A 24,356-nucleotide genomic window follows, 5' to 3' on the forward strand; every position below is an offset into this window, starting at 1 on the left:
GAGGATGTCTGTAGAAACACGCAATCAACAACAATGTACCTTCCTTGACTGAAGTAGCTAGCACAGCATCGGCCATTGAAAATGAATAGGGTAGCTAGCATAGCATTGTTGAGAGTTGTAATCTTTCATTCTCTCCAGGTTCTCTCAGGCGTCAATAGTGAGAATACAGCCTGATTGGTTTATGGTATGCGGGCTTTGGCCAATGACAAGCTGTTATTGTTCTGAATGAGATAAAAATCCAACAGGCCAGCGAGTGTTTTGTGTTTAAAAAAAAACGGAGGGACAAACGCTTGTGAACCGATTCATAACTTTTAAATCGGGCAAAGACTGGTTGATGATATTTTTAAACCGATACGGGACTTCACGCATCGATGTAGTCGTATCTTACATGCTAAAAACGGATATCGATAAGTATCGGTTATTTTTTACACCCCTATATATATATTATAACTAAATAAATGAAAGATAAAATTTGCACAATTGCACAAATCCTTTACAAAGAAGTTGAAATAATACACTTAAGGGAATCAATGGAAATAAACATGCCCTTACTGCCTACATGCTAAATATCTGTCATTAAACGCTATATTAACTTCTTTCAGGGAGGAACAATCAGCTAATTGGTTACTGCCTAGAATTCTATGCATGCCACACTTCAACTTATTACTGGTAAACTATACTTTGTCACGAAAGCAAATGGCAAATGTTCCGTCTTTGAAACTGCCTACAGAAGATATGAACATTCCGTTGGCTAATTACATGGTCCAACGTCAATGATGAACCTAAAACTGAACGTGTAACAGTTTTGTGTCTTATCGCGAAATTAGATCTCGTGTTTGTTGAGTTAAAACCGATTTATTGTTGTATAATCATAGGCAGAAGAATAGCAGGCAGAGTTATACCACCAATTAACATTAGCCCTAAATCACTACATGGATACTGTTATCAAACAGAGAGAAGTGGCATACCTTTATGTTTTGCTTGTTTCTCCTCTTCTTCTTTTTTTTTTTTTTTTTTCGAAATTGGGCACCTGATTCAACAAATCAACAAATTCTCTATCCCCCAACACTGTCACTCGTACAGAAGTTAAGACTAAACCAATTCACCTTGCCCTTGGTGACACATAATCGTTCAGTATTACCTATTTGTATAAGCCATTTCACACAATTCAGAAAAAATAAAAACCTGCAGGAATTATAGGCCTGTAATTATAATATTATGAATGTGCATTTTTTGCAAGAAAGTCGAGGTGTGACTGACTTGCGCCCACTAATTGTATTAGAGTATTGCTCTATAGCCTACAGTGGATCCCCCCGTCCCCCCACTTGTCTGTTCCAGTTGGGAGTCCCAGAGGTGAACTTTTCCCCCGCGCTCCCTCCCCTTCCCCGGTTTCACACATAGATGGCACCTTCTTAGCAAGCAGGGGCGCAAGCAGGAGCGCCTGCAGCCGCAGGGGGCGCCAATTCGCCAATTCCCCACACAGTGATATGAAAGATAGTAGAAAACCGCTTCGCGGCCCAGATTATTATTTATTTATTTACTTGGTCGTGCCGCCCCCCCCACGTGACTTGAAAAAGTGCCGCCCCGGTCCACCGCCCGCGTGGCCCGTGCCTAAAACCGCCACTGCCCACACACAGAAACACCCACCCATCCACACGCACACCCACACACACACACACACACACACACACACACACACACACCGACACACATACACATCGACACACATACACCCACACACACACACACACAGGCACACACACACACATCTACATGAAGCCAATTAATTTGGTCACTGTATGATCAAATGTGATACAGTACTTGTCAAACAACTGCATACTATGATGTTAATCCCCAGTGTTTGATGCAGACACACCCACTCACACACCCACTTCACCTTCATGAGCTCCTGCAGTTTGGGGTCGCTTCTGGAGTTGGGGTCCACCATGGTGCGCACCTCATTCTCCTCTGGAGCAGACAGCAGACAGCAGGGCATCACTACACATGTATGTGTGTGTGTGTGTGTGAGTGTGTTTGTCTCTGTCTGTGTCTGTGTGTGTGTGTGTGTGTGTGTGTGTGTGTGTGTGTGTGTGTGTGTGTGCGTGTGTGTGTGCATGTGTGTGTGTGTGCGTGTGTGTGCGTGTGTGTCAAGGTCATTATAGTTTTGAATTTTTCATTAGTTTTTATTTTCATTTAGTTTTGACTTTTTGTTTTCAATTTCAGTTTAGTTTAAATTATTTTTTAAAGCGGGTTTGCTAGTTTAGTTTATTTTTAATTTTTTGAAAATGCTTAGTTTGAGTTTAGTTTGTATTAGTTTCAGTTTTAGTTTCAGTCTTTCCTTTCTTTAGTTTCAGTCTTTTCAGTTTTAGTTTCAGTCAGTTTTAGTTTCAGTCAGTTTTAGTTTCAGTCTTTCTGCTCAAAATGAATTGTAGATACAAGCTATAATAAATTGTAAGTAATAAAAACTCAACAAAACATACCATTTAAAAAAATGTATTTAGAACAGATGGACAGCCATCCACAAACGACAACTATGAAATTTGTGTCAGTCAGTGTGTTTGTGTCATTAACCAGAACATGTCCACTGGCCACAACACTATCAACAACAGAACATAAAATGTAGATATTGGTACAAATATGTTAACAGTCTACACAAGATGCAATAGCCAATAAACTAAAGACACATGTGAACAGCATGTATTAAACCCATTCATGAGCCACACATGATTTGTGGGATTTTTCCCCTTGATAAATACTCTACATATCTTTCCATTTTCCATTGCAAGGCACTTGCTTTTATTTTCGACACATTCATAATCACAGTAATCCCAAATTGGACTTTGTTGCTGTCTCCCGACTTTGGCCGCCATGATTCAAGACGAGGGGCGTGTACTAAAATAGATTTAGGCTATGTATGAAATACATTGACATCTATGACATGGGACGTGCGGTCAGTGGGGGCGGGGCAGGCATATTTAAATATTTTTTCTACTGATCTGTGCTATAAATGTAATTCCTGCATGATTCCAATCATTTCGAGTATTTTTATAATCAAAATCGCTGAATTTGCGCTTGTCCTGTTCAAAGAGTAAGGAAACAGCGAGACGTCGAGGCGGCGACGAGCTGTGCCTCAACTCAGATTGCGCAATCGATCACAAACTGGGTTGAGCGCATGCGTAGAACCTATTCAGTCTTGCTGATCTGACATAAAACCGCAGTGAAAAAACAGTACATCTACCTCATTGAAATGGGCGTGTAGGAGCCCACCGGTCGGGTATATGCCTTTTCTCCCGTTTCTCTTCTTCTAGCGAAAATTGAAGATTCTATTGCTAAGCTAAGTTATTTCTCAAATGTGGACTTACAATCAAAATGTGAAGTGATTAATAATGGGAGACCAATGCCGGAGCTAAAAGGTAATCTTCAAACGAAACTACGGGATAGAAGAAAATTCGATCGACTAGTCACATTCAAAGCCAAATTGCTTTGAACATTTTTGGAACCTCAAGAATAGATTTGGTTTTGGACGTACAGCGGAGACTAAATATTAGCCAGGGGAAGGGGAGGCTTCTCACCCCTTTTTCGCTAACATTACATTGATATCAGAGTAGGCCATTGCGTTGATTTCCCATTATTTGTCTTAGGATTGTTTAACCCTCTAGATCCCATAGGGGCCGTCGACGGCCTTCTTTTATTCTCCCATAGCGGCCGCCGACGGCCGTAACTTTTAAAGACACAGTGTTAATACTACAACATTAATATATGAAAAAACACCCCGCTAATGGATAGATTAACATCTTACTTTTATTTTAAAAACCGGAAACTGGATATGCGGTCATTGGCTTTTTTTAAGTATTTGCTAATTTAACCTCGCTACTGACAGATCGCCTGAAGATTACAGTGTCTCTTGGAGTAAAGGCTAGAAATCAGAGACGTCTACATCTGTTCTCACTGGATGATACCGTATTTTTGTGCACCAATGACGACGACTAATCACGTTTGTATAACAGTAACGATCCTGTTTGAGAAGTCAAAAATTAAAAACCGTATTCAAATAGAAATATAAGTATCCTCCTGTTTATTTCTGACTAGCTAACTCGCCAGTAACTGAGAAGTGTTGGTTTACAAATAGCACCAGACTCATCGTATACATAGACAAAAGTCATAGCTAGATCAGTGATGTTTGAATAGATTGTAAACCAATGACACTTTTATTAGCAGAGATATGTAACATTTAATAATTGGTCTTTGAGGGACATTCAGTAAAGCTCATTTTCACGTTACCTCACTTGTGGAAATGGCGGTCAATTCGTGAGTTTCGCAACATACGAAGGAAGCACCCGCGTCTGTGGGTGAGAGCTATTATTTGCACAAATAAACGACGTGGGTAATCGGCTGCGTTTTCTGGTTTTCAGAAGAAATGTCTTACAATTTGTATCGTCATCGCAATTTCCATGACCAGTTTGCCAGCTAACTTGCTAGCTATCTACATGGACTGAGGTAACGTTAGTCTGAGGAGTTCGTCTGGAGTTGGTTGATAGCCAGCTATTGACCCAGCCTCATCACTTACTAAACTGATCAGATTAAGATAAATAACATGTATAGTAAAAAAAACTTCATCTCAAATCCCTCCTTTGATTTGAGCTGTAAGCTTATGGTAGCCTAACAACAGTAGCTACAATCAATAGCAAGGTCATCATTGAATATTGAAAACCTGATTTTGAAATGGTATTCAGCAGATTATTCGACAGCCAACTAGTAATATGTTGTGATTAGGGATGGGCATAATTAATCGACGATCGATTAATTGATCATTAAGAATTTCGTCGATGACATTATTTTTTCATCGATAAAACTAATGCACGTTCTGTTGCATAGTGTGAGTCTTGAAGGAATGCAATGGATTTCGCTATGTGGCAGCAATTCAAATTTTACCAAACAAGGGCAATGTTTTGAAAAAAACGCCACAGGCCTACTCAGTTACCTGCAAGTTTCCGTGTCTTTCTAAAGTAAACATGACGAGGTCACGGCGTGTAGCGTGGGACCATTTTGATTAAAAAAAATGACTTAGTTCACTGACAACACTGCAAAGCTGTGTATAAGTACAACTAAAACGTGTGCTTTAACAGTTAGTTACTAGTTTTCAATACCTTCCAGGGTTATTGTTTCTGGTTAGAAAACCGGGGAATGACATAGCTTGAAATTGGCACTGGTCAAGAATCATCTTAAAAGTTGACGTTTACTATCAGCTGTTATTCTAAGCACCTGGACTTGTAGGTTTAGGGCTTAACTATTAATATTCTCTTTACCGGTGAATTGTATGGCTTGTCGATAATACTGTTACTGGTTGTTTTAATGGAGCTTTGTTAATTAGCCTAATTCATTGTTAGGTAGGCTAACCGAGTAAGTTGTGTTTATGAGCACTGGCTTCTAGCTGTCGGCGCCGCTGCTTAAGAGTACAGCAGCGCATAGTTTTGTGTAACCATTAAACTGCATTTTAATATAGCCTATAAATAGTGCATTTTTTATATAATTTTTTAATGATTAATCGAAAATCGATCGTTAATTCTCCCGACGATCGATTAAGACAATTTAATCGAATGCCCATCCCTAGTTGTGATGTTAAATTTTAAGCGTGTACAGCTTTTATGCTGTAGAAAAGCTAATCACAATGAAATCAGGACCAAGGTTTAGGACATCACTACTACTAAAATGTATAGTAGATGTGATATAGCTTGTCCGTATGTAGTACACACTGGGATATTGAGCTGATGTTGTGGCATAAAACAATTGACATAAAAATGGATGAAACAATAATGACTTCCACTGTGATGGCTTACAATAATAGGATAGTTTTTTTTTCTTTTATGTGTCAGGATGTCAGTTGTTCCACCTCATCTGAGGGTAGAGAAGTGAGTGAGGGTGCTGTGGCAGCAAAGAGAAGTGAGGACATGGGGGGAGAGGAACAGCGAGAGGCCTGATGAGTATAAGGAAGCTTCAGTAGGACATAGTAGGTTTCTCACAGAATTGAAGATGGAAAGTTGTCAGCTTACAAGTTGTGGTGTTTGTATAGGTAGTCTGACATTACAGTCTGTAGTCTACAGTAGTCTGACATTAGATCCATGTAAAATATATACATTTATGTAAAAACAAAATCTGTCTTAGGTCAAGTGTATAATTGAATTGGTCTGAAAATACAGCATCTTTCCATCTACAGTGATCTAAATTGTGAATAACTAAAGTTAACTGTTTTGAACAGAGTATCTAAATATCTTGAAAAAAAAATGCTGAAGTTGCACAGCATTTTGCTGGTGGTGAACATTGACAGGTATCCATGAATTTTGGAAGTAGTCATTGACTGCATTTTGTATCTAAGCAATGGAAAAGTATCCCATTTAGTTAGTCTACTGCTGGATGTGTTAAGTGTTTTGAGAAAGAGTACATGGTATTGAACCAAGTGTGAAAATGATTGGAAAAAACTGTAATGGTCTCACTTTCTGAAGCTTGTCACCAGAGTCTGCTATCCCTGGGTTTGAACAGGGTAGGTATCTGCATAACTCCTCATACTTATTTCATGGCATTGGTGTGTGCCACATAGGACACTTGTAAGGCTGGATCAGATGAACAGTAGTCAAGAAAAGAGGGTATATGATGGATACTGTGAGAAGCTGAACATTTCCCTTCTCACTGTCTCGAACATTACGCACTGTTTTACCGCGAAATGCGGGAGTAAGAGACGGTGACTCCATTCATTCATTCACACACACGCATGCACGCACGCACGCAGCCACCATTACACAGCATCTTCACATAATATGTGAACCATGAACATTGTTGAGAGTGTTGTGGGGTGTTTTGTGGGTTTGTTGTGCTTGTTTGTTCCACTGTGTGAGTTTGTAATGGTGTCGGGTGTTTACCGTGAATTTGGTGAATTGTATACAACATTCATACATGATATTTGCATACACCTGCGGTTGCTCAATTATACTGATATACATACTGTTTACCCACCATCTTATTAATGTATCATGTGCATTGCAATAAGATTCATAAACTGGTTAACATGTACTCACACTTCCTTGTTCTCACGCTCACGCACATACTGGTCCCATCGCGAAAGCGCGCTCGCGTTGGAATGTCACTTTTACATTGTGTCACCAGTGGAGGGAGCGGGGCATTATGTCACAGGGGTGTTTGTCGTGTTCACATTTCACGTTCGTAATTACGGTGCATTGTAGGGTTATTTACTAGTGGGTTAAGTGGTGATTGCAAGAATAACAATACCTGTGTTATTTAATAACCATTTCATGTATTAAATTAGTGTTGTTAAGAATGAGCAAGATGTGCTATGATTCCCCATAGTCATGGGTCAGCCCTATTAGGCCAATTAGTGGCAATAGATAGGCCTTCTTAAGAGGCTAGCTCAGTGCCATTCAGGAGGTTGAAGGAGTAGGACAGCTTTCCTGTTGTGAGGAGTTGTTCTCAAAGGTAACCCTGTTACGCTGTATTTGCTATTGAAGATTGTTTTTGCTCTGAAGTATTTAGTTTGTACTTATTATTGTTTTTGCTAAAAATTCCAAAACTGGAAAGAAAATAAACATTGTTTACATTGAAACGTAAACCACTGCTACGGCAATTCTTTTACCACCATCTCCAAGTCCACATCCCTTATCGTGGGCTGGCCGCGGCGGTCACTCACAGATACCCATGAGGATGTTTATCCTCACAAACACCTTCACCTCCTCCACAAGTATATTGCACCAGGATGCTTTTGAAGAGGCATAGAGTTAGGTGTTTTCCACCAAATTAGCAAAAATGTTGGTAATCTGTATGGTTAAGTAGTGTTAATATTTTAATATTTATTTTAATATTTATTCATTTATTTACAGAATATATAACAAATACTAATTAAATACATTAAGAATATATTAAATATAATAACTACATCTGCTGTAAGGTTCAAAACTTATGAATTTGAACTTTAGGGTGTATGTAATGATTTGTATTTTAATATTTGTAGAAGTCACTAATACATATTTGATATCATATTAACAAAGAATTTATGCCCTTTCAAACAAAACAAACTTGTAATTGTAATTTTTCTTTTGTTTTCTTACTGTAACGGTTTGTTTACAGAATAACAAAAAATGAAGGAATTCTCTGTTTTTCGTGGGATTTTGCTGCAGTGTTCTAGAATTCTATTGGGGTATAGAGGGTTAATGTCTATGTGAAGCCATTTTACATCACACAAGTGGTTGTGATCACTCTGACCCGAAGACTGCTTTGTATTGGTGAGCTGATTTTGAGAAAATAAACTTAAATTGCAGCTATTGAAGTCGTGTTTCCTGGTTGCTATGGTTATGAAGTTGCTGCGCTAGCTAATAAGCTAGCTAAAAACACTTGGCGATAATAACCTAAATGATTTAAATGGAGGAGTTTAATTTGCATGAAATTAGCTAGTTATCTAGCTGATGTTATAGTCGCCTTCAAATGATTATGGGAAAAGTAAGAAACCCCCATGGTGTCTGTGCTACTGTGTATGAAAGATTTCAAATTCTACGTGCATATTCACACGAGTTCATCACAAGCTAGCAGCTGCCAACTGTTTGTACCTTACCTATGTTTGTGTAAAGAATACTGATATGGAAAACAACCAGTAGTCAATGTGTAAGCTGCCAATTGCATGGTGATATGTGTTTGTAAATCTGACTCTGAAGGAGTCAGTGCCTCACCAGACACGAACCACACCGCACGTCACTGCCAAATAGGATTCTCGCTTTCTTACGACTTTTGCCGCATGATAGCAGGCGAGGGGCGTGTTTAAAAGTGGTACAGCGGAAAATGGACTACTAGGCTTTGTATGAAATACATTGACAAAAACGAAAACTAAGGACATTTTCTCTGTGATTCTATTTTATTTTAGTTAGTTTTGTAAAGACACAAAACAGTTTCAGTTAGTTATCGTTTTTTTATAAAGCCTCGTTTTTATTTTTATTTTAGTTGACGACAAAAAAAATCACACCTCGTTTTCGTTTTTTCGTTAACGATAATAACCTTGGTGTGTGTGTGTGTGTGTGTGTGTGTGTGTGTGTGTGTGTGTGTGTGTGTGTGTGTGTGTACCCAGCATGGTATCTTCTGGGTCCAGCTCAAAGGGGGTGGGGCTTAGTGGCAGATTTATGGCATTCATCCCCTCCTCTTGCAGCTCTGACACTGGAAGGAGAAAGAGAGAGATAGAGAGAGAACGATAGAGAGAGAAAACGAGAGAGACAGGGAGAGAGAAAAACAGGGTGAAGGAGAGAAGGAGAGAGAGAGGGAGTGTGTGAGAGAGAGAGAGAGGGAGTGTGTGAGAGAGAGAGAGGGAGAGAGACAGGGAGACACACAGAGAGGGAGACACAGAGAGAGAGAGAGGGAGAGAGGGATAATTACATTTTGAAAACTCCTTTATTACAGTCTTCAAAAACAAAAGAATAAACATACATGACACTACAAGATCAATTTGTCACAAAGGGGGGGGGGGGGGGAGTAGTCAAGGGATCAAGCAAGAACTGTGTAAACTGTTTGTCATCTTCACCCACATACACCACACTGTTGTAACACCAAATCACTTTAAAGGGTCTTTCATTACTGTATACAAATTAAACTCTATTCAAATACGATACCTCCTGAGAATTGAGAAAACCATTACAAGAGGGAGAGAGGGAGAGAGAGAGAAAGAGAGGGGGATAAAGAGAAAGGTAGAGAAAGAGAGAGGGAGAGAGGTAGGGGAGGGAGAGAAAGAGAAAGGGGGAGAGAGAGAAATTTCAATGTCAGACAGTGATCTCAAGTATTCGTCACCTCATCCTGTCTCTTGGTCAACAACCCCCCCCCCCATACACACACACACACACACACACATTCCACACCACACATGCATCCCTGAGGACTCACATTAACCATAGCAACCATCTTTAAAAGCACTAACAACAGGAAGCATCCCTTCGGCTCTCCATGGACTCATTGACCGTGTTCGCACGACAACAGAGGGTTGGGAGAACAATATTTTTCTTTCATTATATTTTCAAAAAGATTCGCCTTCACACCTCAATGTTTAAGAGCTCAACCGCATCCACACAGAAAAGCAAACACAAGGATTATATAGATTATGCCTACAACTTTATCTAGGGTTAGGGTTAGATAGATTATGCCTACAACTTTATCTTCAGTGCTTTACCTTACAACAGGATTAGGATCAAAGCAATGGCACTGCAAGACCAGATACATCCTTTATTTTTCAACATCAGCTAAATGTGATTTGGGGCGAACAGAATTTCCCCAGTGAAGTGACCTTACCTTTACCTTTACCTCACCTCCTAGCTTAAGGTTGCTAGCATTTAGCGTCAATTTTTATCAGGCAAACCCTGAAAAGGCTTTATTTTTATTTACCGATTTCTGATAGATTACGCCCTCCTCGTAGAAATAGAATAGTTGATTATGTGATCACCATGATGTGTCTGTTAATTAAAATTAGATTTTCTATTCACTGCCACTTCTGCGGACACACACTAACTTCATACACACATACACACACACACATACACACACACACACACACACACACACACACACACACACACACACAGACACACACAGAGATGGGCAAAAATACATCAAAATGTATTTTGATACAAAATACAAAATACTCCTCAAATAAATGTATCAAAATAAAATACAAAATACTGTTGCCAGAAAATGTAACAAAATACAATACATGTATTTTGTATTTTTAAAATACAGGAAATACTTTTTCTGAATTTTCAATTTTCTCACAATTTGGTATAGCAGAACATTCAGGTTTGGGCTATTCAGTGGCGTAACGTAGTAACCACGGGGCCAGGTGCAGGCTATTATGACGTGCCCTTGTCAGTGGTTCCGTATCCTTTTTTTCATGTTTGTAACCGCCGCCACAGGGCTCTCATTGCAATCTGTATGGCTTCCGGGAGGGCTATCCCCACCGTGCTTTCGTCATACGTAATTGCCAGGTAAGGACTAGGATGCGATCTGGCACTCCGCGCCTGGGCGAGACTCTCCGCTTTGTGAATGAGGCGCGCCTCACCTAGGACGCGATCTGGCACTCCGCACCGATGATACTCTTTTTAAAGACTCTTACTAAAGATCTTACTCATTCTCACAGAGACAAAACAATACACGTAGCCTACTATAAACGTTGTTGAGATTTTTATGAAGTTGAAAGTCGGTAACAAACAGAGACAAATAGCTACACGTCAAGCAATGTAATTTATTTCCTAAAATACGTTTTACGAATCCAACTTACATTACCACTGCACACTCACAACCTTACAGACAGAGATGGGCAAAAATACATCAAAATGTATTTTGATACAAAATACAAAATACCCTTCAAATAAATGTATCAAAATAAAATACAAAATACTGTTGCCAGAAAATGTAACAAAATACAATACATGTATTTTGTATTTTTAAAATACAGGAAATACTTTTTCTGAATTTTCAGTTTTCTCACAATTTGGTATAGCAGAACATTCAAGTTTGGGCTATTCAGTGGCGTAACGTAGTAACCACGGGCCCAGGTGCAGGCTATATTGACGGGCCCTTGTCAGTCTTGTAAGGCAGTGGTCCCAAGCATTTGAGTCCCGTATCCTTTTTTTCATGTTTGTAACCGCCGCCACCACGCCCCTCCCACCCACACATATTCCGCCTATTACACCTGTCAGTGTAATTTTTTCGCTGAATATAGGTATACATCAGTATTTTGTAGGGCTGTAACGATACACCTACCTCACGATTCGATTCGTATCACGATTCTTGACCCACGGTTCGATACACCCCACGATATTGTTATTATTATTATAATTTTTTTACCTCGCGATTTTTAAAATATATTTTCTAATTCACATTAGAATAAGTATGAGCTATAAAAAAAATGAAGAAACAATTTATAACCAAATATTGAGGTTTTTATTACTCAAAGCAATGCTGTTGAAAAACATTCAACAAACTTCGGAACCTGTTTTCTATCTGCAGAGCAAATGTCAGGCTCATACAAAAACATTAACGTGAATTAATTGATGCTAATACCTAGCGCGGTCTCTATAGGATTTCCCATATACGTTAGCATTAAGCTAACGTATTTTCTACCACAGTAAATCATGCAATACTATGTGATTGTTTTTATGATGTGATGTATGTATGTGATGTATTTTCTACCACAGTAAATCATGCAATACTATGTGATTGTTTTTATGATGTGATGTTTTTATGATGTGCTGTCAGTTTAACGCGTTATTAACGGCGTTAACGCAAACCCATTTTAACGCCGTAAAAATTTTTATCGCGCGATTAACGCGATGTAAAAAAAAAAAAAAAATGTGAATGATGAGCGCGATACAGCGAAATGGATGATAAAAGCTTCTGAATAGAAAGTTTACCTTTAAAAGTTGTATTGTGCAAAAGAAGCGAGCTTCACTGTTGTCTGAAAATGTCAACAGGCAGCTGGCAGCAAAAAATATTAAGCCATGGTTTAACTGCACTATAGGCTGAGTCCATGTTTATCTTAAATGTGCACTTTATAATTTTATTTTGTACCGCCCTGTTCGGCAATGTTGTTTTTCAATAAAATAAAACATTGCTTAAAGCAAGCCAATCCACTTTTCCATGCTGATAACAGCATTAAAATAAAATAAAAATGATGGAAAAAAAAATATTGAAAGGGGATTTAGAATAGATCAAATTTGCGATCGCGATTAATTTTGATTAATTTAATCGCGATTAATTTTGAGTTAACTATGACAAAAATGCGATTAATCGCGATTAAATATTTTAATCGTTTGACAGCACTAGTTTTTATTACTCAAAGCAATGCTGTTGAAAAACATTCAACAAACTTCGGAACCTGTTTTCTATCTGCAGAGCAAATGTCAGGCTCATACAAAAACATTAACGTGAATTAATTGATGCTAATACCTAGCGCGGTCTCTATAGGATTTCCCATATACGTTAGCATTAAGCTAACGTATTTTCTACCACAGTAAATCATGCAATACTATGTGATTGTTTTTAGAAAATGAATGTTACGTGATGAGATTACTAAAATGTAGTCTGCATGTCTGCTCAGTTTAGCAGTGCTACCCAAGCAAAGGTTTGAAAAGAACTTCAAGCTTCAGACTTTCTGTTAGGGAAACAGCTTTCTATCTGCCAAGCAAATGGCAGGCTCATGACAACACGCGCAACTTTTGGGAGCATGAACTGAACTGAGTAAATTTTGCGCAACAATTAACCGCAACGCTGAAGCAAGCAGCCGCCTTTACTAGCGAACCAAACTTTTTGAGGGCATGTCGCGGTTCATCGCGATGCAGGTTCGTGGCCCAGAGTGTCGCGATTTCTCGGTTCGATCCAATATCGTTACAGCCCTAGTATTTTGGCAATGTGACTTGGCTATTCAGACTATTTAGATTGACATCAATATGTCAATGGGCCCTGGCTACGGGGCTATATAATGTACACAAAGCTCTGGTGAACCCAGTAAAAAAGGAAGAACAGTCACAGAATGTCAGTGTAACTAAGCAAAGCTATTAAAAGACAACAAATTGATTGATTTTGTATATATATTTGCAGGCAGCAGCTGTGTGGCTTTCATGTTTCCACAAAACAGGGCTCTCATTGCAATCTCTATGGCTTCTGGGAGGGCTATCCCTACCATGCTTTCGTCATATGTAATTGCGTATAAGGACATCATACAGCTTTGATCAAGTCACATTCTGTCAAGATGGCTAACGTTCAGTGCAACAACTCGATTCGCTCTTTGAAAGAACCTCCTTTAAGTTGGTGTACTAATGAAGATAAATTGACAAGGATCAAGAAAGCTATCTAAGTTTTCAACCACAGCCCTGTTTTGTGAAAAAAAATTGGATAACATGAGAGTCAATGAGAGAGATCTGGGGTGATTTCCGTTTCGCCCCAAAAAGTGGCAGGCCATAAGAAGCACCACTTTTGGCAAATTGACTGATGCCTGATTTGACAATGACATTCAGAGGCAGATCAGATGGTCTAGTGGTAGAATCCGACAGAAAAAAATCTCCTTCTGCCTAAACTCCGGAGAATGTATTTTGAGTATTTTAAATACAAAATTACTCCACTCTAAAGTATTTAGTTACAAATTACATTTGATTTTTTATCTCCCCTATCAAATACAAATTACAAAATACTCAAAAGTAAATTAACTAGTATTTCAAATACAAGTAATTGAAATACTGCCCATCTCTGCTTACAGATAACGTATAGAAGTTGTACTAACATTTGTATTCAAAGTTTATACTTTAATCTACCAAAGTACTCACCGTTTAACAATACAACTTCCACAAGTTACAGATTATCTTTGACAACATTGGCGCCCACAAGTGATTGACAACACTGGCGCACACATGTGACATCACACAGATAAATGACCGTGTAGCTATTTGTTTTGTTTCTGTGAGAATGAGTTAGATCTTCAGTGCGAGTCTCAACAACGTTTATAGTAGGCTAAGATCTTTAATAAGAGTCTCATGTGCGCCCGGGCCCCTGCCTCTATGCAATGTGGCGCGGAGTGCAAGATAGCGTCCTAGGTGAGGCGCGCCTCATTCACAAAGTGGAGAGTCTCGCCCAGGCGTGGAGTGCCAGATCGCGCCCTAGGTGAGGCGCGCCTCATTCACAAAGTGGAGCGTCTCGCCCAGGCGCAGAGTGCCAGATCGCGTCCTAGGTGAGGTGCGCCTCATTCACAAAGTGGAGCGTCTCGCCCAGGCGCAGAGTGCCAGATCGCGTTCTAGGTGAGGTGCGCCTAATTCACAAAGTGGAGAGTCTCGCCCAGGCCAGATTGCGTCCCGGACCTTAGCTTTAATTGCGTATAAGGACATCACACGGCTTTCATCAAGTAACATTGTGTCAAGATGGCTAACGTTCAGTGCAACAACTCGATTCGCTCTTTGAAAGAACCTCCTTTAAGTCGGTGTGCTAATGAAGATAAATTGACAAGGATCAAGACAGCTTTCTAAGTTTTCGACCACAACCCTGTTTTGTGAAAAAAAAATATTTAACATGAGAGTCAATGAGAGAGATCTGGGGTGATTTCCTTTTCCCCCCAAAAAGGGGCGGGCCATAAGAAGCAAGACCTTTGGCAAATTGACTGATTCGACAATGACATTCAGAGGCAGATCAGATGGTCTCGTGGTAGAATCCGACAGAAAAAAAATCTCCTTCTGCCTACACACTGGAGAAAGTAATTTGAGTATTTTAAATTCAAAATCACTCCACTCTATTTTTTTGTTACAAATTACATTCAATTTTGTATCGGCCCTATCAAATACAAATGACAAAATACTCAAAAGCAAATTAACTTGTATTTCAAATACAAGTAATTGAAATACTGCCCATCTCTGCACACACACACACACACACACACACACACACACAGTTCCATCCACACATATGGAAACAACTCAACTAATTTCATCGTTTCAAACCGCTACGGCATTCCTGCTATGCACTTAATCCCTCTAATGAAATAGCTCTAATAAAACTCTCTGGAACAGCTGGATGTTGATTGGCTGATTGAGGATGCTGATCCTGACTGAGTGAGAGTTCTAGGGTCCTCTACAGTGTTTTGAGTAAGGATCTGTATACGGGGCAGGGTGTGTGTGTGTGTGTGTGTGTGTGTGGGTGTGTGTGTGGGTGTGTGGGTGCATGCGTGTGTTTGGGTGTGTCTGTGTGTCTGTGTGTGTATCAGGTCTGGTTTACGTAGCTGCAGCACGGGAAGATATAGGACCTGAGAGTCACTTAAAGGTAGGTTCCAGAGTTGTAACCCAAAACACTTTAGGTCAGATTCAGCTAACTGCTGCTCGCGGTTCTCTAGCTGTTCATTTGGTGCCCATTCCTAGCTCTGTTATTGTGAAATTAACATGTAGCTAGGCCTACTGGCTCGGACCCAGCCAAAAAACAATTAGCTACAGCCAAACGCCTCGTTTTAGGAGCACGGAGGGGAGGGGTATAGCAATATATTCTGCTCTTGAACTCCAATATAAGCAGCACTTTGCCAGAATCGTATCTGGGAGCCTGAGCATGTGTTTGATGACAGAGTCCATAACAGCCACACGCTCTTCCGGGCAGCCGGAGAAGACTGCGGTGCTATTGGCAGTAGGCTGACTGCGACAAGCGGGACGGAACGGAAAAACCGACACTTCGCCTTAAATGGACACGAGATCCAATGAGAGCTGGAAACAGCTCCAGGTCCTGGGCGCTGTGAAGCATCTGCTGACGTAAAACAAGCCTATGTGCGCGAGTCTGAGTCCAAACGGAACATTAGACAGAGGAGGAAAAGGACATCAGAATCATACAACAGACGCTTCTTCTTTAACGGAAAGATTACATGAATGATGAGTTTAATTCAGAGTATCCTGCACTGTAAGTCCTGTAAGTAGGCTATACAAGCGGCTTTAATAACACCCCGAGAAAACATGGTCCAATTGTGTGTAGTTTATACATACAATACTATACATTAAAGAATTCTGTCAGGGAGTTCCTAAAAAAGTCTTAGTTATTTGAAATAGCTATTCTGCCAACCACGGATTGAACAACGCTGACCTGACGGCTAAACAAGTCTACGGACACATACATATAGGCCTACATACGCTGAACTTTATAAACTAAGGGCAAAGTAAAATGTATTCACTAATCACACCTTCTTTCGCTTTCTTCCGTCTGGCCAAAGTTCCCCCGAGTTTTCCAAGGAAGGAGTCATCCTTCTTTCTGGAGGGCGGTGATTTCGGCGTCGGAGTTTTGGACGGAGAAGACGGAGAGGAAGCCATGGCTTTTACTAGAGCAGCTGGTTTGATGGGGTGCTAAATTAGGCTACTTAGTTGACTGTAAATTATGAACCCCGAGTAAAATAACCCGTTCATACGCCTGCTTCCAAACGCACACACGTATTCAAGCTGTTTGTGCGACTCATGGGCGTTGTCGCGGGCGATGTGATAGGCCTACCCGTCTATCCCGGAGGAACTCCGCCTGGTTCCCTCCCTACTTCACGCGAGGGAGGATGTGGAGACTGTCCCGTTAAATCCGTTACTCCAGAAACTTCAAAGTTGTTGAACGCGAGTCACATCCGCAGCCGCTAGATGTCATAAGAGGCCTATAGACACCACTCACTGACACTGGCCTATTTGGATCCTATTCAACCCCAAACGGAGGGGCTTTCGAATAACTACACTCTTAAAATTAGGAGAGCCTCAAGTCACCTTAGGGTTACTCCAGGAACTCCGATCCCTTAGGGAGTTCCTGGAATAACCTTAAACGACGGAACGGAATTCATGCATTTGCAGGGACCACATCCACATCAATAACCGACAATTATTTCTGTCAACATTCATGTTTCATAAAGTGATGTGTACAAACCACATTTCAGGGTAGGCATTGGGTCAACCAGAAGAGCAATAAAGACCTTGGAGAGGTTGAGGTGGAGGTAACTAAAACAGTGACAGTTTATCAGAATTCAGTCCAAACTACTGTAAAAGCTTTCTAGTCCAAGTCAAGTCTAGTCAAGTCTAGTTACAGCAGTGTAAATGACCCACAGATACCCAAGACTAACAACTGACAATCTGATTTGAATCATTTAGTTAGTTTATTCAATTACTAAGGCTGAAATAAGGTCAAGCATTTCTTGTTTTTAAATTAGATTCATCTTTGTCATTGTGCAGGAGTACAAATACAACAAAATGCAGTTTGTGTCTAACCAGAAGTGCAAAAAAAAGCAAAAAGGTTAAATGAAACACAAAGTATACAATTGATTTACAGAAGGTGGTTTAGAGTAATATAAATCAATACGAATTAAAAAGCAATATGTGCAGTGTATTAGCAGTTACCTTATAAGTGCAGAATAAATATGGCTATAATATGAACAACATGTACATGTGTAATGTAGTAGCAATAACATTATAATAGTAGTATCAGGGTGAAGTTGTCCTTAAGCCGCAGAGAGGCTGGTTCTGCGGTCGCTGCGGAGTCAACTCAAGCCGTCCTGTTGCCTCCAGTCATCTTCAATATGGTGGATCTCTGCATCTACATTTCAGTCCCTGGAAAAGGAAAAAAGGTAAGAATTTCTTAATACTTTCTGTTAACATGCATACCATTTGTGCCCTTTCTTTTTTTACAAGGAAGATCATAGATTCAAAACAAAATAGCCACACACAGCATAAAAAGTCCTAAACAGACAGATATGTTAATTCAAATATCATCTGATCCAGCGGGATCCACCTAGATGGGGATTGTCTATGCTTTACAGCTTATTTTCCTTTGCCATTTTTACGGGAATGCAGTAACAAAGTCAATGGCACCATTTCCTCAGTTTTTGTTTTAGTTTGTTGTAATTCTTTTGTTCTAATTCATGACACCACTCCAGCATAGACGGCATCCATTATGCTGTGAGTCACATCAACTTCCAACTTCAACAAAAAAAAAAACGTTCAGTACTCCTACAAACTGTCAATGTCAAAGAGAGAGCGCGCGGAGAAAGGAGCCTACTTCACAGACTCCTCCATTGTTGTGGCCCTCTTGTAGAACCAGGCATTGAGATGTCTCGCGCAATAAAGTCCGTTATAATAACCAATACTACCAAGGTTGCCTTTGTTGGTTTATGAGAGAGAGACATATAGCAGAGACAGATCGCAATTAGACCTAGCATTATATAGCCTTAGTATAAGATACGTTTTTTTTATTATTAGCGTTATTAGTGTATTTTTATTATTAGTGTAATTATATTTCAATATGTTTCATAGTATTAGTTAAGTTTTTTATTGTTAATCATTATTGTTTTGTATTAGTGCATAGCATAAGTTTTATATAGTGTATATTTTATAGCATATAATAGGTGTAGTTCGTTTGTTTTTGTTTGTGTGACCTTCGTAACTCAAGGTGGGTGAAGTTGAAGCTACTTAGCATAAGTAATTAACTAATTCAATGTTAATGTTTAGTAGTGGTATAATCTGATAACGATATGTAGAGTTATCTATTTGTCCGTCAACTATCTCAGTGCGGTCGGATTAATATACTACTACTACCGACCACGATCGCCCCCGCCCAAAAAGGGTGTTTAAATTCATTTCATATTTAAAAAAAAAATGTATATCTATAGTCGGTAATTATTGTCACATACACACAACACCCCCCCCCCCCCCCCCTCCCCAGACACTCACACACATACAAACGCCCTCCTTACACACACACACACACACACACACACACACACACACACACACACACACACACACACACACGCTCCCCACGATGCGTGTGCAATGTGCTTAAGATAATCTGGTCATGTTGATTGGCCTAAGTGCTGTTGACTGGCAGTAAGAGATGCGTTTAAATGACACTGCTCTGGGGCTCTCTGCACTTTGTGTGTGTGTGTGTGTGCATTTACTAATCCAATTCAACATCCCCAGACAGTGATCTAGCAGATAGCAGTCATATCACACACACACACACACACACACACACACACACACACACACACACAGGCAGATCGCACAAAAAAAAAGTCACACACACACTCACACACACACTCACAGTCATACACACACACAAACGGCCATAAGCACACACACACAGTCACACACACACAGTCACACACACAGCTATACACAAACATTTGCATTTTGCTGGACGTGGACAGAGGACCACCAGAAAGTCCCTTGATAAAATGAAACAAAGCCTAACAAGTGACGCGGTCATGACCTACTTCGACCCATGCAAGCTAACTGAACTGGTGGTTGATGCGAGTCCTGTGGGTCTTGGGGCCGTCTTGGCACAGAGAAGTAGCCCACATGAACCAGCCAGAGTGATAAGCTATGCAAGCAGAGCCCTGTCACCCATTGAACAAAAATATTCCCAAACAGAACGTGAGGCTCTCGCCATTGTGTGGGGCTGTGAACATTTTCACATATATCTTAATGGGGGACCATTTACCCTAGTCAGTGACCACAAACTTTTGGAATGGATTTTCAACAACCCTAAATCCAAGCCACCTGCTCGTATAGAACGCTGGAGTTTACGCCTTCAGCCTTACAATTATACAGTCCGCTACAAGTCTGGCAAGGATAACCCAGCGGATTACATGTCACGTCACCCCGCACATGTTTCACATGTCTTTCAGGAAGTTTCGAACGCCGAACAACAAGTAGAAGAATATGTGAACTTTGTTACTGCAAACGCTGTCCCTAAGGCAATGACGCTAACAGAAATTCAGAATGCAACCATAGCTGACCCCACTCTATGCAAAGTCATCCAATTCATCAAAGGAAGCTCATGGGGGTCGCTGTCAGGAAAACAGGATTTTGCTGATGGTGTGGATGTCGCTGCACTAACATCATTCCATAAAATCAAAGATGAACTGACAGTGACTGCTACTGATGACACAGTACTACGGGGCACAAAGATTGTTATACCTCATTCTTTACAAATCAGGGCCATATCACTAGCACACGAAGACCATCAGGGGCTGGTCAAAACAAAGAAACTGATCAGGGAGAAAGTCTGGTTCCCTGGCATTGATAGACAGGTAGAATCCATGATAGCTGGCTGCATCCCATGTCAGGCTGTTGTGCCCAATCACACACAAGAACCTCTCCGCATGTCTGAGCTGCCATCATCACCTTGGGAAAAGGTTGGCGTAGATTTCTGTGGCCCATTCCCCTCGGGTGACTACCTTTTAGTGGTGATGGATGAATACTCAAGATATCCAGAGGTAGAGATTCTCCAATCTACATCAGCCAGAGCCACCATTCCGAAACTTGACAAGATATTCTCGACACTGGGAATTCCGCTGGTGGTAAAAACAGATAATGGCCCACCATTCCAAAGCTCAGAGTTTGCAAACTTCGCAACATATCTGGGTTTCAAACATAGAAAGATTACTCCACTCTGGCCTCAGGCCAATGCAGAGGCTGAACGTTTTATGCGTACCCTTGAAAAGGCTATACGTGCTGCACATGTGGAAGGCCTCCCATGGAAACAGACACTGTACGCGTTCCTCCGCAATTACCGTGCCACGCCTCACTGCTCGACTGGAATGGCTCCTGCTGATGTGCTGTTTGGGAGGCCGCTTCGGATCAAACTACCTGGATCTCCTCTTTCCTTCCAGTCTCCGACTGATGCTCCACTGCGACTGGCAGATGCCCTAGCAAAGACCAAGATGAAACAACATGCTGACCGGATGCATTGGGTTGCTCCTTTGGCTCTGAGAGTGGGCGACATGGTCCTGTGTCGTCAAAAGAAGGAAGGGAAGCTATGTCCTCCCTACAACCCCCACCCATACAAGTTTATCGCTGTCAAAGGTTCCATGATAACAGCCAAATGCAACAACCATGTCATCACCAGAAACTCATCCCACTTCAAGATTCTACCAGCATATGCAAATCACCCTTCTCAGTCATGTGGTTTGAAAGTCATGAGTGGTGGACAAGATGTCATGGACTGGACTGAAACTCTTCCTGAACAAACCCCAGAACCCCTAGCCCCTGACCCCCCTGGGCCACAGTCGCCTATTCACAGATACCCAGTCAGGATGAATAGAGGACCCCCATCACACCTCACTGACTTTGAATAGACAGTTATTAAAAGAAAAAAAAAGTCTAAGGAAAGGAGGGTTGTAATGTTTATGATTTATAACATGTGGTGTTATGTTAGGTTATAGGTTTTCCACATGTCAATGTTTCATTCAATCCAGAAGGGGGCGCTTTCAGTATTGGTTCGTAACGTTAATATTAGAGAAGAAGCAAGCGATTCAGAAAGCAAATGGAGTATATGAACGGAACATGTAAATTATTGCAACAAGTTTATAAAGAGTCCAAAATTACTTTATTGTGTCAGATATTCATTCAAGAACTTTACATGAGGGACGTAGCAGGCTCCAAAAGTTTAAAACCGTAAACAGCTTTTGCGGTTGACGGACGAACATGATGTGACTCTTGGGAGTTATAACGAGAGCCTTCGCTTTATGAACTTGTTTCGACGTGGCTGCTTTGCTATAGGCTTGATGAACCGGGACTAATGTTAGATCTCCACCTCCATGATAATAACCCGAGGCAGAGCTGTCCGCCTACCGAACCGAACCGAGCCGCGGCGGACAGTAGTGTAACGTTGTCAGCATAGAAGCAGTCTGACAAGTCACGTACAACAAAACAAAACAAAAAAAAAAACAATAGGAAAACGTTTTAGTCTTTAATTTTAATGTATCAGGGTTTTTGTCTCGTGTCGGTGTATAACTCACCCGCAGGAATTTCTACATGTTGGTGTGTGTGTACAGTCGTGGTCAAAAGTTTTGAGAATGACACAAATATGCATTTTCACAAAGTGTGCTGCTGCAGTGTCTTTACATGTTTTTGTCAGATGTTACTATGGAAGACTCAAGTATAATTACAAACATTTTAGCAAGTGTCACTGGCTTTCATTGGCAATTACATGTTAATGCAAAAAGTAAATATTTGCAGTTTTGACCCTTCTTTTTCAAGACCTCTGCAATCCGCCCTAGCTTGCTGTCAATTAACTTCTGGGCCACATCCTGACTGATGGCAACCCATTCTTGCATAATCTTGGAGTTGCTTGGAGTTTGTCAGAAATCGTTTTTTTTGTTTGTCCACCCGCCTCTTGAGGATTGACCACAAGTTCTCAATGGGATTAAGGTCTGGGGAGTTTCCTGGCCAATGGACCCAAAATATCGATGTTTTGTTCCCCTAGTCACTCAGTTATCACTTTTACCTTATGGCAAGGTGCTCCATCGTGCTGGAAATATTGACTTTTTGCATTAACTTCATGTAATTGCCAATGAAAGCCAGTGACACTTGCCAAAATTTTTTTAATTATACTTCAGTCTTCCATAGTTACATCTGGCAAAAATATCTAAAGACACTGAAGCAGCAAACTTTGTGAAAATGCATATTTGTGTCATTCTCAAAACTTTTGGCCACAACTGTATGTTGATGTGTGTGTGTCACCTGTGCAGGTATATAATGGACCTGCAGGAGTACTTCCAGAGGATCGGCTTCAGTGGTCCGTTTGAGAGGCCAGACCTTCCCACTCTGCTGCTGGTGCACCGGCTGCACGTGATGAGCGTCCCCTTTGAGAACCTGTGCCTGCACAGCGGCCAGCAGGCCAGCATGGAGCTGCCGCTGGTCTTCAACAAGCTGGTGCGGCCAGTGGCGGTTCTGCATGGAATTACGCCCCGGGCGATATCCCCTCCGAGCGCCCCCCCCCCCCCCCCCCCCCACCCGAAAAAAAATCTTACTTTTTTCAATTATAACAATATAAGTGAAAGAAAAAATGAAATGTATCAATTGCACAAATCCTTCAATAACACACTTAAGATAATTATTGCACACATAATTTACATTAATGTTAGCTAACCAGCCATCTGCAAGTTATGTTGTGCAAGTGCAACGCTAGTCTAGTGGTGTCAAAAGGAAATCTATGGTCTAACCAGCTAGCTATCGACCTGTTAATTATTAAGATTATACTAGTACTCTGTATGCTTTTCAATTGCACAACTCTTTCAATAGAGCATTTAAATAACACACTTTAGATAATCAATGCACACATCATGTGCATTAATGTTAGCCAACACCAGCTCTTTGCAAGTTATGTTGTGCAAGCACTCAACATGCATTATAGTTAGTTGAGTTTGCTAATAGTGGCTAATGGGATTTCGCTAACGCTTGCTAGTCTAGTGGTGTCAAAAGGAAATCTGTGGACTAACCAGCTAGCTATCGACCTGCTAATTATTAAGATTATACTAGTACTCTGTATGCTGTTACATTATGTAGTTGTGGCTAGCGGGATTTCGCTAACACTTTAGCCTAGTGTCAGATGAATGAACATGTTCATACCCTATGGTCAAATCAGCTAGCTAACGCTAGCTAGCAAACAACTCAGTTGGTGCTCAACATTAGCTGGTTGCCTTACAGTAATAGAGTATTGGTTAAGCTACACTTGATAAAATAAAACACATTTTTACCTTGTCCACTCGAGCATCCTTCAATAGCTTTATCGATAATGTAATAGACTACTCTGTTAAAGATGTATTACATTTCCCTCGGGATGAATAAAGTATCTATCTGACTATCTATCTATCTATACTCTGCTCACTATTACCTTCACCAGTTGGATAAATTGATGCAGTTAGTGGTCTCCTTCCACCAATTAACCTTGCCCTTGGTGACCACATAATCGTTCTGTATTACCTATTTTTATAAGCCATTTCACACAATTCAGAAAAACAAAAAGTATAGGGTAATTATAATGTTTATTGGGAGACCCAGAGC

At 40.6% G+C, this 24,356-nt stretch overlaps 2 protein-coding genes across 2 annotated transcripts in view; one reads left to right on the plus strand and one right to left on the minus strand.

Annotated features, from left to right (window-relative positions):
- The window catches only part of LOC308378879 (alpha-parvin-like), a 28,946-nt gene extending 11,997 nt beyond the window's left edge, over window positions 1-16,949 (minus strand). The window contains exons 1-3 of the mRNA XM_080855887.1: window positions 16,727-16,949; window positions 9,118-9,207; window positions 1,898-1,968 (exon numbers count right to left, since the gene is read on the minus strand). Coding sequence (XP_080712013.1) covers window positions 1,898-1,968; window positions 9,118-9,207; window positions 16,727-16,853 — 288 coding nt within the window. The 5' untranslated portion in view covers window positions 16,854-16,949. The remainder of the gene's footprint in view (window positions 1-1,897; window positions 1,969-9,117; window positions 9,208-16,726) is intronic.
- A 6,099-nt stretch (window positions 16,950-23,048) lies between these two features.
- Window positions 23,049-24,356, plus strand: part of LOC308378802 (arylamine N-acetyltransferase, pineal gland isozyme NAT-3-like) — a gene marked incomplete at both ends in the record, with an annotated part of 2,278 nt that continues 970 nt past the window's right edge. The window contains one exon of the mRNA XM_080855801.1: window positions 23,049-23,234. Coding sequence (XP_080711927.1) covers window positions 23,049-23,234 — 186 coding nt within the window. The remainder of the gene's footprint in view (window positions 23,235-24,356) is intronic.

Source organism: Sprattus sprattus, assembly GCF_963457725.1.
Source record: "Sprattus sprattus genome assembly, chromosome: 18".
NCBI classification, from domain to species: domain Eukaryota; kingdom Metazoa; phylum Chordata; class Actinopteri; order Clupeiformes; family Clupeidae; genus Sprattus; species Sprattus sprattus.